Source organism: Marmota marmota, unplaced genomic scaffold, assembly GCF_001458135.2.
Source record: "Marmota marmota marmota unplaced genomic scaffold, marMar, whole genome shotgun sequence".
Classification (NCBI taxonomy): Eukaryota; Metazoa; Chordata; class Mammalia; order Rodentia; family Sciuridae; genus Marmota; species Marmota marmota.
The window spans coordinates 1414300-1429011 of NW_025999853.1; the positions used below are offsets into that span (position 1 = coordinate 1414300).

Here is a 14712-nt window from a genome sequence, read left to right on the forward strand (position 1 = left end):
TCGGAAAGCGGGTGCGGGTGCGGGTGCCGGGGAGCGGGGACGGGGAGCGCGGACCCAGCCCGCCCGCGCGCGGGCTCACCCGGTCCGACTGCAGCTCTTCGCCCTGGCACAGGCGGCTGAGGAAGGACTTCTGCTCGCGGCACAGCGTCTGCCGGGTGGTCAGGAACACCGTGCCCCCCACGTTGAGCCGCACCCACTTGCCCCAGCCGCCCCGCGGCGCGACCGCCCGCCCCCGCCGCCGCTGCCTCCCGGGCCTCCATCCTCACCGCTCGCCGCGGTCTGCAGCCTCCGCTCGGCGCCAGCGGCCCCGCGCAGAGCTTGCCGGGAGTTGTAGTCCGCGCCGCGGGGCCGCCGCGCCCCGCCCACAGGCCCGCCGCGCCCCGCCCACAGGCCCCGGGAAGTCCTTGGACCACATTTCTGTTTAGGGATGTCAGGTCCTGGACCCTGGGGAAAAATTGACACCCCAAGCAAACAACCTCCCATTTGTTCCCCTTTTTATTGCCTTTTTCTTTGTGTAGTCCCGGCTCTCAAAGAACTGACAGAAGAAACTTCTCCCTGGAATTCCTGTGACACTTACCGTACTTCCTAATATGTGTGTGTAGGGGGAATACTGGGGTGGGACCCAGGGTCCCCCACGTGCTAAGCAAGGCCCTTCAACGGAGCCGCACCCCCCCAGCCCAGTTCCAGTAGTGGAGGGTGGGCTCTTCCCTCCGCAGAAGCTCTTCAAGCTCAGCATAGTTGGACTTGAGGTTGGTCGAGCGCCTTCTGTTCGCCAGGTGCTTTGGGTGCACATATGTATCATTCATTAATCTCTTGATCACTATGCTCATTTTACACATGGAGCCACAGAGGTGAAGTGACCGTGGACTCACGCAGCTGGTGAGTGGCAGGCCAGCCCAGCCCGGTGAGTTCCAGGTGCATGGCCACCACTGAGAACCCCCTCTCCTGTGTGTCTGCTGTGAGTGGCAGTGATCTCTGGAAAAGATTCCCAGGGAGGAGGAGTAGAGCTCTATCTAGATCAAAGCCAGTTTGAATTCTGGCTTTTGTAGGCTGCCTTGGGAGAGGTCCCAGCGGTGGATAAAGAGAAGTTGAACTGAGTGCCCTCGTTCTGGTCTGGAGCCAGGTCAAGGTGACTCCAGGAAGGAGGAAGGCAGGATAGGGGGAGAGAGAGGTTTGGGGAGCCAGCAGGGGGAGGAGGAGGTGCTGGCCACTGTTCCTGATTGATGCTCAGAAGAGCAGCTTGGGCTATTGAGAACAGGGGACTGTCTGCAGCCTTGGGAGTGGAGGAGACCCCTTCCCCAAAGAGCATGTGAAAAGTCCCAGAGAGAGGGGCCCAGGGAGGGGCTCAGGGGTCGGGAAGGGGGGTCCAGTGGGGGAAGAGAAAAGAGCAAAGTCTGGAGGAGGGGGAACCAGAGCACTCCAAGAGACCAGTGGTGGGTCAGTGTGAAACAGTCCACTGGAGGCGTGAAAGTTGGGAAGGTCAAGTTCAGGGTCCCAGGGCCATAGGAAGCCAGGCTTGTCTACTGAAGGCTCCTCCCACTCCCCTCCTTCCCTCAGGGGCCCACCTCTCCCTGGCCCCAGCAGGCACAGGAAAACCTGCCTCCCCTCTGAAAGGACCTCATAGCCAAGAACCAGGTGCAAGACACCAGAGCCCTAAACAGAGCTGGCAGCTGCCACCACAGCCCTGCTCCTGTGGGGGCATTGCCTGGGGGAGGTTGTGTGTGTGGAGGTTGGGAGGGGCTGCAGCCCCCTGTGGAAAAGGACCCCTCCCTTCCCTCCTACTGATTCTGCTTTCAGCCATTGCTGTGTTTGCTGAGCCCCAAATAGGTGCCAGACACTGAAACCTGGGGCTGGAGATGCCAGAGGCTGTCACTGTCCCCAGGAGGGTTTGGTTCAGGAGATGGTTTGAGAGGGCTGGGTGGAACATGGTCTCCAGGTAGCCCTGTCTGTGACCATGCACTGTCACGCTCCATCATTTTTCATATGCACCCCCCACCACACATTTTCTAGGGTGAGGGGCACAGCTCCCAGACTAGGATGCCACCCAGTAGCCCAGCTTTCTGGCTTCCTAGCTGAGTAGCCTTGGGAAAGTCACTTACCCTCTCTGAACCTCCGTTTCCCCATCTGTAAGTTGGGAACAATAACAGTACCTGTTCGTACCCAATCCTGCCTCGAGTACAGGGTTTTAGAGTTTCAGATATGAGGGCATGTGGCAGGGACCTGCCACACTGCTGGTGTCAAGACCAGTGCCTGAGCTGGAGGCTGCCCCATGGGCCAGGGGTGAGCCAACTCTACCACCTCCTCCTTCCTGGGATGGGAGGGGAGGGCAGGGAGAAAGGTCCCCTCAAATGACCCAGGCTCCAAGGTGGATGACTGCCACTTCCTCACGCTAAGCCCCCGTGACCTAAAATGATCTGCAAGTCACTCTGCTTCCAAATAGAGCCGAAAGAACACAGAATGTATCCAGCGCATCGGGAACGCCACCTGAGCCCACGGCTGCTCGTCCTGGTTTGAACCTCCCGATCCTCTCGGCTGCATCGCCACATCTAAGTGGCTGGCGTCACACCTGCTGGCAGTTCCCTGGCTGAGATGTCACTCATCCCTGCCGGCTTTGCTCTCAGCTCTCTGGCCCGAGTTCAGGATGTCAGAACATTCAGGTTCCCCTCCACTTCTTGTTTTGCTCCTCAAGTCACATCCATCCTCGTCCCTGCCTGGGGGCTGGTGTGGGTGTTGCTGGTTTGGAACAGGCACCTCTTCGGGTCACCTGAGGGGAGAGCGGTGTATCCAAAGAGCATGCGTTTGACCTGCCTCAGACATTGCTGCCTAACAGCAGCCTTTCAGAGCTCCGTGGGCCGGGGTTTGAGTCTCTGCTCCATAACTTCCTGCAACACCGGGTTAGTTAGGACTCAACTTGGTCGAACCTCACTGTACGGCATCTGCAGTACTTAGATCATCAATACTTAGAGCCATTACATGTAGTCAATGCAACCTATTAGGACTGTGCACCTACTGTGTGCAGGTTCTGGACTTAGAAGCATCATTTGCAGTGAGGACAAACTCTGGTTTATTCACTTGAGTGTTTGTAACAAGATCTTTCGATGCTCTTACCTAGCACTTCCTCCAAGTGTTAAGGGACGTTCCCAAGCCTGCCTCGAGTACAGGGCTTTAGAGTTTTGGATATGAATGAGACCCAGGCCCTCTTGAGCGCTTTTAAAGAGGATCCACAGCGTCTGCACACTCCACTGACGTGGCGTTCACATCACCAAATGGTGCCTTTTCCCATCTGCGTAAGCTACAGCAGCCCAGGCCACAGTGGTGCTGGGTCTGCTGGGCCGGGCTGGACCACCGGAGCCCGGGTGCTGCTCGCTTCAACCAGCAGAGGGCGCTCAATGGGCTCCCCCACCGGTCTCCACCGGGCCACGAGTGTGGGAATCACAGAGCTTGGCCAGCAGGGGGCGCACCGGCCTGTCCCTCGCCTAGTGGAGACGCTGGAGGGGCAGCAGCCGCCTATCCACCAGCCCAGATGGTCTTACTTGCGCCTGTTGATTCCCTTTTCAGGACTGGGGCGGTGACAACTGGCCTCTTATCAACCTCTCCCGACACCCACTGTCTCTCTGGCTCCAGTGAACGCAATTCCACAGCTTGATCGCACGACACCCAGAATCTAAGGTCTGTCCAGCTGGATTCCAGCTCCTGCTGCCAGACATTCACTAGCTCTGCATCAGGCGGAGCTGCACCAAGCAGTTCCCAGGGTGATTTCTTTAATCCTAACTCCTCAGGTTGTCCTAGCTCTCCACTTCCACCTTCCACAGCCTCAACTCCCCCCTCGCAGGATTTGGGATGAGGGTAGGAGAAAAGGGAAGGGCTGAAAAATTTTTTCCCTGCCCGGCATCCTTGGTTCTCCGGAGTGACTTTGCCGATGATTTAAGATGGCTCTTTTTAATTTTTTGTACCAGGGATGGAACCCAGGGGTGCTTAACCACTGAACCACATTCCCAGCCCTTTTTATTGTCTACTTTGAAATAGGGTCTTGCTAAGTTGCTTAGGGCCTTGCCAAATTGCTGAGGCTGGCCTTAAACTTATGATCCTCCCAACTCAGCCTCCCCAACTCCTGGGATTACAGGTGTGTGCCACCACACTCAGATGGCCTGCAGGCATGGGGCCCATGCAGCCTCTGAGTCCCCAGAGTCCAGGACTCACATGTCCCTGTCTGCAGATGGCTCCTTGAAGCCCCTGTCATCAGCCTGTGGGTTGAGGAGGCTCTCCAACCATGTCTCCCCTGGGGGCAGCCTCCAACAACTGCCTCCGTGGAAAGCCCTCTGCCCCCCAGCTGCTTCTGGGGACACCTCTCTTGTGTCTGCCGAGAACAGGAGGCACAAGCTTCCTCAGTGTTCCGAGAGGACTCCTTAACTACTTCATTTGTAAGAACTGTTTTAGATGGTCTAGCACCTTATTTTAGAATGTGGACACAGCGAGCATTTTCATTTCTGGCTGAAATGAAACCAGAAAAATCTGCCTCAAAACAATGACAAAATCTTTTTTTAAATTTTGGAAATAATTTTAGGCTTAGAGAAAAGTTGCAAAAATGATCCAAAAAATTCCCCAAATGTTATTTTTTCATTCTCTCTCTCTGAAACTTTCCTGTTTTTCTGAACTGGTTTTTAGTAAAACCACAGAATTAATGACCTTTTGTTCCCAAACCCTTCAGCCTGGTTTCTGAAAAACAAGGACTCTCTTCCATAACTCTGTAGTGCATTGATAAAAGCCAGGAAATTAATGTCAATACAGTTCCTTTAGCTCATCTATAGATTTCTTCAGATCCGCATTCGTCTGGCTAAAGTCCTTTGCAACGAGAGAAGAAAAGACTAGAAGCAGCGGGGATCCAACCAGGACCCAAGCACTCAGCTGTCCGGTCCTTCATCTGGAACACCTTCTCTTTCTTTCTCTTTCATCTTCAAAGAGTACACGTGTTTCGTTTTGTAGACAATCCCCTCAACATGGGATTGCCTGATATGTCCTCAGAACTAGATTCCAGACATGCCACAGAAGTGGTGCTGTGTTCTCAGTGCACCATATTGGGAAGAACCTGATGTCAGCTGGTCCCATTATTTGTGAGGTGAAGGCGGATTGCCCAGGTGAGGTGCTGTCTGTCAGGCTTCTGAGCTGTACGATGATTCTTTTCCCCTTTGAATTAATCAGTATCCTATGAAAAGGGGCAGTGAGACTATGTTAATATTCTGTTTCTCATCAAACTAATTTATCTCCTCGTTAATTTCAGTATTCGTTGACTATTCATGCCTGAAATAATCATGACTATGCAGAATGCCAAACTGTGATTTCCTGTTTCCACCATTCCTTCTGCATTTATCTGGTGGAGGCTGTGGAAAGAAGGCATTTCCTTTCTCATTCATTCATTCATTTATATCAATATGGACTCTTGGGTTCTTATTAATTTTATGAGCTGCAATCTGTTATTATTTATTTTGATACTCAGTCACCTAAGATTTGGTCAGTGGAAGCGCTCCAAGGTGGCTTCTGTTGATTGATGGCCCTGCTAGGAAATCAAACCCAGGGCTTGTGCCTGCTGGGCAAGTGCTCCACCACTGAGATATGTCCCCAGCCCTGATTTCCTTTTTAAAAATAAATTATTAAATAAAATACTTTATATTTTTAAAAAATTGTGGTAAATAAAATACACACCACATGGCACTGCCACCTCTGTCCTTTTAGCAGCCTGAAGTTCATTCCCAATGTTTCAGTAGTGTCACCTGCGACATCCACGTCCTCTCCCAGACTGAAACCCTGGGGGGCCCATCCCACCCGGGCACTTCCTCATGTTCTGGTCCTGCAGGGCCCTGGGTTCCATCCCTGGCACCACACACACACACACACACACACACACAGATACACAGATACACACACAGACACACACACACAGACACACACACACACACAGAGATCAAAAGCACCACCAACAGAACACCCCCATGCTCACCTTGTGCTTCTCCTGGAGGATGACGACTTAAAACGAACACCTGAGCCCCAGGCAGCGCTGGGCTGGGTTGTGGTTGCTTCGGGGCACTCCGGGGGAACAGGGTGGAGTTAGGAAAGGGACACACACACACACACACACACACACACACACACACTCCTGTTTCTCCATCTACCCCAGAGATCCCGAGCTCCCTGACCCCTCTGACTCCCACCCAGCACCGAGTCCTTGCAGGCATGGTCTCCACCAGGGAGTGTTGGTCCCAGTGGCCTTGATATATTGGTGACCCTATCGCTGCAGCAAACCTTCTCCACAGAGCTCCAGATTTATTTTCCGAGGTTTGTTTGTTTGTTTGTTTTGTCTTTGGCCTGAAGATACCACCCCAAACATCAGAATTCCACGTTCAAGGCTGACTTGGATGGGGAGATGGTGGGGGTGGGGTTAAGGGTGAATTCGTCTCCTCTATTCAGAGGAGTTTGCAATCCAACCCCAAGAAGTCAGTTCACTTGGTTCTGTTTATATTATACTCGATTGCATCCCTTTCATCAGTGTTAATGGATTCTTTTAAAATTTTTTTAACTTTTAGATCACATGACAGTAGATATGGAGTCACGCTGGTGGTGTATTCACATATGAACACAGGAAAGTGACGTCAATTCATTCCACTGTCTTTCCTATTCCCTTCCCCCCTTCCATCCCCTTTGTCTAATCTAAGGAACTTCTATGCTTTCTCTGCCCCCCAGCCCCAGCTGTTGTGGGTCAGCATCCACACACCAGAGAGAACATTCAGCCTTTGGTTTTTGGGGGCCTGGCTTATTTCACTTAGCACAATAGTCTCCAGTTCCATCCATTTACTGGCAAATGCCATAATTTCATTCTTCTTTATGGCTGAGTGCTATTCCATTGTGTCTATATATCCCATTTTCTTTATCCATTCATCTGTTGAAGGGCACTTATGTTGGTTCCAATAGTCTATTGGGAATTGAGCTGCTGTGAACATTGATGTGGCTGTGTCACTGTAATATGCTGATTTTTAAGTCCTTTGGGTATAAACTGAGGAGTGAGATAGCTGGGTCAAATGGTGGATCCATCCCAAGTTTTCTGAGGAATCTCCAGACTGCTTTCCAGAGTGGTTGCACCAATTTGCAGTCCCACCAGCAGTGTGAAACTGAACCTTTCCCCCCATATCCTTGCCAACAATTAAGCACGAGTATTCTCATACTGACGGAGGCAAAGTCTTAGGAGAGGGCGTTGCTGGTTCAAAAGGTGAGCACATGCATGGTTTCACCATACTGGCCAAATTTCCCTCCAAAAGATGGAACCCACCTGTGTGCTCACCGGCAAATAGGAGCATGCCTGTGTCCCCAAACCTCAGCAACTCGCAGTGTGTTTCCAGGTGTTCATTTCCGCCATCCTGATAGGTGAGGAATGCTATTTAAATATGCTTTTCTCTGGTGCTGAACAGCCTCTTGTTTGTTTAAGGGCTGGCTGCTTTAAGCATCTGTGTGTGTGTGTGTGTGTGTGTGTGTGTGTTTGTTCACAGGTAATGAAGCCATTATTCAATAAGATTTTTTAAATCTTTTATTATCTCAGTTTTTAAGACATTTTAGTTGTAGGTGGACACAATACCTTTGTTTTTTATTTATTTTTACGTGGTGCTGAAGATCAAATCCAGTGCCTCACACGTGCTAGGCGAGCGCTCCACCACTGAGCCCCAACTGCAGCTCTACTGCCTCAGTTCTTGAGTGTTTGATTGGTCGGGACATTATTTCTTTGACTGTGATACAGGTGCAAGTATTTTCTCCTGTATCATTAGTTCTTTTTTTTCCTTTGGATAACAGGGGTTTTTGTTTACTGTTTGTGTTGCAGTGGTGTCAGTTGGTGCAGAGTTTATTTTGTTGTATTTGGGTTTGGAGTCAGTTATAAAGCCTTCCACCCACAGAGAGGCTCGCCCGTGTTTCCTTTTGGTACTTGGTTGGGTTCATTTTTTTGCATTTAGATTCCTGCTCTATTTGGATTCTGTCCTACAAAGTGTGACACGTGGATTCAAACCTCTTTCTGGAAGCCAATCAGTTATCCCAGCACCTTTAGTAACAAGTTCCTTGGTCCCAAGGCTTGGGCAGGTACCTGTCTCTGAGAGCCAAAGTCCCTCCCTTGCACACACTCGGGAAACAGCCCCAGGTTCCCTGAGCCTGCCACACAACCTGACTTGCTTTTCCAATGGGCTTGTGGTGGATTTCCAGCCTTTCAGGGTTCAGAGACAGGGAAGGGCTGGGAGTGGAGGCTGGTGGGGGAGGAAGGCTGAGAAGAGGACTCCAGGAGGCCCCCCCCAGGAGGCCTGGTGCCAGCTCCCCTGGGGCCTCCCAGAGGCCCGCCCACCTCATTCTGGGGCTCCCCGCTCTGCAGTCTGTGGCATGCTGGGCTGATTATGGAGCCTGGTGGGGCCTGCCTCCCTCCTCGCATTCTTTGAAGAGAAGGATGGCAGCTTTCACACAGAGTCCCCGGGAACCCTACCCGGGAGTGCACACCTGGCCAGGCGAGGGCATCAGCCCTGGGAGCCTGACTCCTCACCCGTGAGAAAGGTGTGCACGTGTGTGCCTGTGTTTGTAGGCGACAGGCTAATGCAGACTTTGATTTACCGGGAGCTTGCTGTGCGGTTTCTGACCCAGCCTTCTGCCTGTAGCAGAGCATCTGTCTTCCTGGCCACCCCACAGATTGCCCTCCTGCACAGACAGGAAATCGAGGCACCTGCCCACACCCACAGCCAGGGAGCGGAGGCTGCTCTTTGGATTGCTGTCCCCTGCCACCTCTCCTCCTGGAGTCGGGGACACAGGGAATTCACACAAGGGATAACTGCCCCATACGGAGGTGCCTCTCAGACCCTGAAGCACCTCCCCCCAGTGCTCAGTGTCCATCTCTCACACACCGTTCAGCACTTGGTCACCGGGGTCTGTGTGATGCCACCTCTTGGGGGGCTGTCCTCCTCCTCCTCGGTGCCCCCAGATCCTGGAGGTGGGGGTGAAGCTGGACGTGTTTCAAGTGTCTGGAGTGGGCGTTGGGGGGACCTGGACCAAGGTGGAGGTGGGAATCGACGGGCCCCATGTTGATGGGGGAGGAGGGCAGAGCCACTGCCAGGTCTGGGCATGGTGACTTGTTGGTGGCAGTTGGGCACACTGAGATGGAGATGACAGGCAGAGGGAAGAGCAGGGTCAGAGGCCTGGGTGCAGGGCTCTGGGTTCGGGAGGCAGTGCGTGGCTGCCAGCCCAGGCCAGTCACTGGCTGGCTCACCAGGGAGCGCTGGCCGCTGAGAAGCAGGGCGGCCCCCCAAGAACACAGAGCATAAGTGGGAAGGGCAAGCAGCGAGCAGGCTCCGGGGGCTGAGGACCCCAGTGCCTCTGCCGGCACCCCACCTCCATTGGGGCCCCTTGGTTCAGGACAGAGCAGCCCCATGCAATAATAAAGTCCTGAAAGGAAGCCACGGGGTTCAGGGAGCCCACCCCTGGGGGGATGATAGGTTACTTTTTGGTGCTTAAAATAATAAAGCTTTCCCTTGACCCGAAACTTCTGCCCTCCGGGAACGACTCATTCTCCAGGAGCTCCAGATGATAGAGCTTCCTGGTGCTGCTATAGCTGGGGTCCTTCCTGCAGGAGACACATGTCTAGGGCTTCACTGTCACACCCCCAGCCTCTGGAGGCAGCTGCGAAGCTGATTGCACAGCTGCGGAGCCAGCTCTCCTGGTCCACTGGCCACTCCGCCTGCTGCGTGGCCGGGGCTTTGGACCCTGATCCCCTCCTGGAGGCGCAGATCCAGGGAGGGCAGCGTCCAGCGCAGCTGGGGAGACAAGGTCGGAAAACGCACTTCCAGGCGTCCCTGACGCAGACGGGAGCTCAGCAAATATTTGCCAACTGGACAAAAATGTCCTCATCCCCTTTGCCCCTTTGCCAGTTTCTGCCTAGACAACACTGGGGGTGGGGCTGTAGGGGGGTTCATTATTCCAGGAGTTCAGGGCGCAGGCGGCAGGACTGAGCTCGGGGCCCTGGGGCACTGCCAGAAAACTGCCAGTTTCGCTGCAGCTCTGTGCACCCCAGAACAGCGCGGCCAAGCTGTTCAGACCCCTCCGGGACCTTCCCAGGAGAGAGGAGCCCCTGCTGGGATCAGCTTGGGTTTCCTTGGACCCGGTGAGGGGAAGGAGCCTAACCCACACCCCTTGCCTTAACACCACTGTTCAAGGCTCCCCCCTGGAGCTGGGGGAGCACCCACTTCTTCCATGGGCTTCTAGATCCCCCAATGTGGAAAGCCACCAGAATTGCAGCTCTACTCGGGCCGCTTTGAACCGTGTGCTTCTGGTCACATCACCCAACCTCTTCGAGCTTGTTTTCTCTCCTGTAAAATTAGCCTGTTGTAAATAAAACATTCCACAGGGCTCCCATTTCTCTTGGAAATATGACACAAGGCACTGGTCTCTCCAGTGGGTTTGGAGACTTTGTGAAGGCGGGGAATCAGTTCTAGCACTCACTGGTCTCTCCCCCCAGCGCCAGTTCTTGTCCGGATTCCCTTCTTGTGAGGTAGACATTATGCCATTATCCCCCACCTTTTTATTTTTATTTTTCAGTCCTAGGGATTGAATTTGGTGGTTCTGCATCACTGAACTACAACACCAGCTATTTGAGTTTTTGAGACAGGGTCTCACTAAGTTGTCAAGGCCAACCTTGAACTTGTGATCCTCCTGCCTCATCCTCTCAAGTTGCTGGTTTTACAGGTGTGTATCATTTTCCCCATTTACAGATGAAGAGACTGAGGTTCAGAGAGGCAGGACCTCCTTTGAATGTCTCAGTCATAGAACCAAGCTTCTGTGCTGTTGGCTCAGTGCCTCTCTGTCCCTGTGAACTTGGGAACTGATTCAGCACCAGAGGGAAGTTGAAGGGAGGGTGAAGTCAGGCAAAAGATGAATGCATTCGGAGCCAGGAGCCCCGGACCTGGCCCAGGCTCTCTTGTAAATGCGTCTTGGGAAGGCAGTGCCTCTCTCTGGTTTTGTTTCCGGAGAAAGAAACAGACAAGGTCACTTCCAAGGTTTCCCTAAGAATGACTGACATGGCCTGTGTTTTGCTACTGAGATGCCATCTGGGGCCTGGGAAGATGGGGAGAGGTGGCCCAGGTCCTGGCAGGGGGACAGGGGTCTTCTCAGATGCCTGCACCCCGCTCTACACAGAGATTAAACCCAGAGGGCGGAGCCTGGAGCAGCGGGCAGCAGAGTCTCCCAGAGCAAAAAGGACGCCCTCTCCTCTGGCTGCCCCACCCAGCTAGTCCCCACCCAGGGACCAGCCTGCAAGAGCCACTCCCCAGAGTTTGTACCAGGTTCCCCACTGGCCAAACTCAGCCTCTCCCCAGAACATTCCGGCTGGGCTGGGACAGCCTCCTGCTGAGCTGTGGACACCTCTCTCTGTTGAGTCAGGTGCCCTGTATACCTGAGCACGGGGGGGGGGCTTGGGTGGGACCCCAACATGTCACAAAGAAATTCACCTTAAACAGTCCAAAAGTCAGAGAGAGACCCCCAGGACCATTGGGCTGCAGGAGTGTTTGCCAGGGGGCATTCTGGTCACAGGAATGGAGAGCTCTGAAGTCCCAGCATGGATCACAGGCAGGACCCGGAGACCCTGGGGCCCTGTGGAGCGACCTTTGCTGAGCACGCGGGACTCGGCACCCAGGCAGCCCCAAGCGACAGTGCTTGGCTGTTTTATTTCCTCAATAGTAAGACAGAAGGGAGGCGGGGCCCAGCTCAGCACCAGGGTGGGGGGCGGTTCAGGGTTCTGGCCCCCTCCCCAGTGCCTCTGCCGGCACCCCCACCTCCATTGGGAGCCCTTGAGTCAATGGAATTCCTGGTCTCTGATGTCACCCTGAATGCCACCTGAGCTGGATGAGGAAACACTGTTTCAGGCAAAGCAGAGTCAGAGCAACCCGGCTGGGCACTGCTGGTGGTCAGGCGTCGCCTGAGCTGGCCGGTGTCCATCCTGCCCAGCCTCAGTGGGTCTTCCCCTGGCCCTCGGAGATGATTTCTTCTGGCTGGGCACGCATGTACCACTCTACCCAGGAGCCATCGTAGATGGGCACATCGGGCTTGCCACAGAGGTAGGCCCCCAGTGCCACATGGCAGGCCGTGACGCCAGAGCCACAGGTGGCCACCAGTGGTTTGGAAAGGTCCACCTTTTTCTCTTGGAACAGGCGGCTGATCTCCTCGGGGCTCTTCTCCAGGCCCTCCTGAGTCAGGAATTCCGTGAAGGGGATGTTCACCGTGCTGGGGATGTGGCCGGGCTCGATGCCTGTGGCAGGAGAGCGGGGAGGAGAGAAGACATGGAAGGTGGTGTGAACGGCACCCCGTGTGTAAGGCTGCACGTCGAGGCTCCCAGGCAAGCAGATGCCAAGCCCTGTCCTGTACCATCTCACGGGATCCTCACAACACGAAGCTCAGCACCCAAGAGTTTGCCCCATTCTGCAGACAGTGACGCTGGGGATCAGTGCATCTAGCAAACTGCTGTCTGGAGTTTGACCCTTAAAAATGGGCTCCCCCCAGGGCCACAGCGAGCCCCAGGCTTCCTGATGTGCACCTGGGAGCCCCAGAGCCCTCAGTATGACCTCTGTCCAGCTAGAACCTGTAGCACTTGCAGGCAAGGGGTCTGGATCTGGCAGGACAGACAGGCAACAGCTGGGCAGCTGGGCATCATGACAAGTCCTACAGCGGCGTGGGGGGCGCCAGAGTGGACATTGCTGAACGCTCTCTCAGGAGCCCCTCATGGCATTATTCCCTTAATCCTCCATGGAAACCAACCGTCACCTCCCCTTTTGTAAAGGAGGAGAATAAGGCACAAAGTCTCGCCTGCCCTGGCTCGTCACTGTCATGGGCAGAGAAGGCTTAAGCTGGTGCCATCCAGAGCTGGGGCTACTGAGCAGCAGCCACACTGCCCAGAGGGAGGCTGGAAGCTCGCAAAGGGAGCAGGGCTCAGCCAGGAATGGGGGCTGGGTGGTGGGGCTCACAACAAAAGGGACCCGCACAGCCAGTGCTCAATCTGGGCGGTTCAGACTCCAGGGCAAAGCTCTGGGGCAGCTTCTGTGTCACGCAGGGGTAACAACCTAGGGGGAGCTGCTGACCTACCCCTGTCCCGATCCCTGGAAGGGACCATGCATCCCTAGTGAACAGATGCAGACGCGGGGCTCAGTCAGGGGCATCACCCAGCCAGCCTAGAGGGGCGAAGAGCAGGCTGTCGAGCCAGGGTGCCAACCACAGTCAGGGCTTCCCACACCCAGCAGGCCACCCAGCAAAGAGCACCCGCCCTGCTGGACTGATGTGGAGACTACAGGTGCACTTGGCCCAACCTGGGCCCTTCGGCAGGGATGGCATGGCAGGGACAGTCCCCACTGATTTGGACAGGAGCTGGCTTCACACCTGTTAGCTTGACTCAGCCGTCAACAAGCCCACCAAGTGTGTACCGTTAGCTGTCACCCATGGATGGGCGGATGGATGAGGGACATGCTAACCACCTCTGAAAAACACCATGGCGGGGCTGGGGATGTGGCTCAAGTGGTAGCGCGCTCACATGGCATGTGCAGGGTGCTGGGTTTGATCCTCAGCACCACATAAAAAATAAATGAAATAAAAAGATGTGTCCACCGAAAAATAAAAAATATTTTAAAATCCTCTCTCTCTCTCTCTCTCTTTAAAAAACAACAGCAACAACAACAATAACAACAACAAAAAACACTATGGCCAGACAAGTACACGTTAATCACATCACTTCCTGTCCCCTGCAGCTTATCTGGGTGTGCAAATCAGAGCAGAGTGCTTTACACACTTGCTCTCTTTAGACTCTCACTGCACTCTTTATGTCCCCAGTTACGGCTCACAGTGCACACGAGCAGGGGCTGAGGTTCAGAGAGATTGGGTGACCTGCGGATGTCACACAGCCAGGGCAATCTGAGGTGGGCTCTGAATCCAGGTGGGCTGGGGATGCAGCAGGACCCAGGTGGTGCCCTTCTCAGGTGAACCATATGAAACTGGCATTCACGTAGGTTCAAAAATGGTGCCCTGGGAAATCCAGCTGACAGCCACCCTGTTGGTGTCCTCTCCACCGCCCTTCTGCAAGCATCATCCCTCTGGGAGAAGCCCTTCCTGCTCTGGCCCGACTTCCTCCTCCATCCATCATCGCAGGGGCTGCGAGAAGGACCTGCCGGGGACTCATCCCTCGGTTTGTTTACCAAACTGGGGACTGTCCCCCACTCCCCCCACTGATGCCACACACAGCACTGGGGTGGGAGCGCTGGGGTTCTCACCCTGGGTCCCCACGTGCTTGGGGTGGCCATTGCCCGATGCCCAGAAGGGGACAGTGAGGCTTAGAGAGGAAGGTGCCCTCAGCCCGAAAGGGAGGGCAGGGCCAGGAAGCGCCAGGGCGCAGGCCAGCCCTGCCCCAGCCCCAGCCCCAGGCCACCTCCCGGCCCCTTTAAGTTACCGTCTCGGGGCTCAGGCTCGGTTCCGCGGAAGCGGCCGGCGGCGCGGGCGTCCACCACCTGGAAGTGCCGGGACTCCAGGTTGTCCTTGATGTCCTCGTAGGTCTTGACGAAGGCGGGGTCGAGCTGGGCATGGAACTCGGCGGGCGCGGGGCGGCTCTTGCCCGAGCTGAGTGGGAGGCTCTGGCGCAGCCAGTTTCGGAGGCCGCCGTCGAGCAGCGAC

At 54.9% G+C, this 14712-nt stretch overlaps 2 protein-coding genes across 2 annotated transcripts in view; one reads left to right on the forward strand and one right to left on the reverse strand.

The window, feature by feature from the left end:
• The window catches only part of Tmprss6 (transmembrane serine protease 6), a 56344-nt gene extending 44442 nt beyond the window's left edge, over positions 1-11902 (forward strand). The window contains exons 17-18 of the mRNA XM_048807989.1: positions 5089-5135; positions 11817-11902. Coding sequence (XP_048663946.1) covers positions 5089-5135; positions 11817-11902 — 133 coding nt within the window. The remainder of the gene's footprint in view (positions 1-5088; positions 5136-11816) is intronic.
• Mpst (mercaptopyruvate sulfurtransferase) overlaps positions 11711-14712 on the reverse strand; it is a 6954-nt gene continuing 3952 nt past the window's right edge. Inside the window, exons 2-3 of the mRNA XM_015482569.2 lie at positions 14492-14712; positions 11711-12310 (exon numbers count right to left, since the gene is read on the reverse strand). Of these exons, the coding sequence (XP_015338055.1) occupies positions 12012-12310; positions 14492-14712 (520 nt within the window). The 3' untranslated portion in view covers positions 11711-12011. The remainder of the gene's footprint in view (positions 12311-14491) is intronic.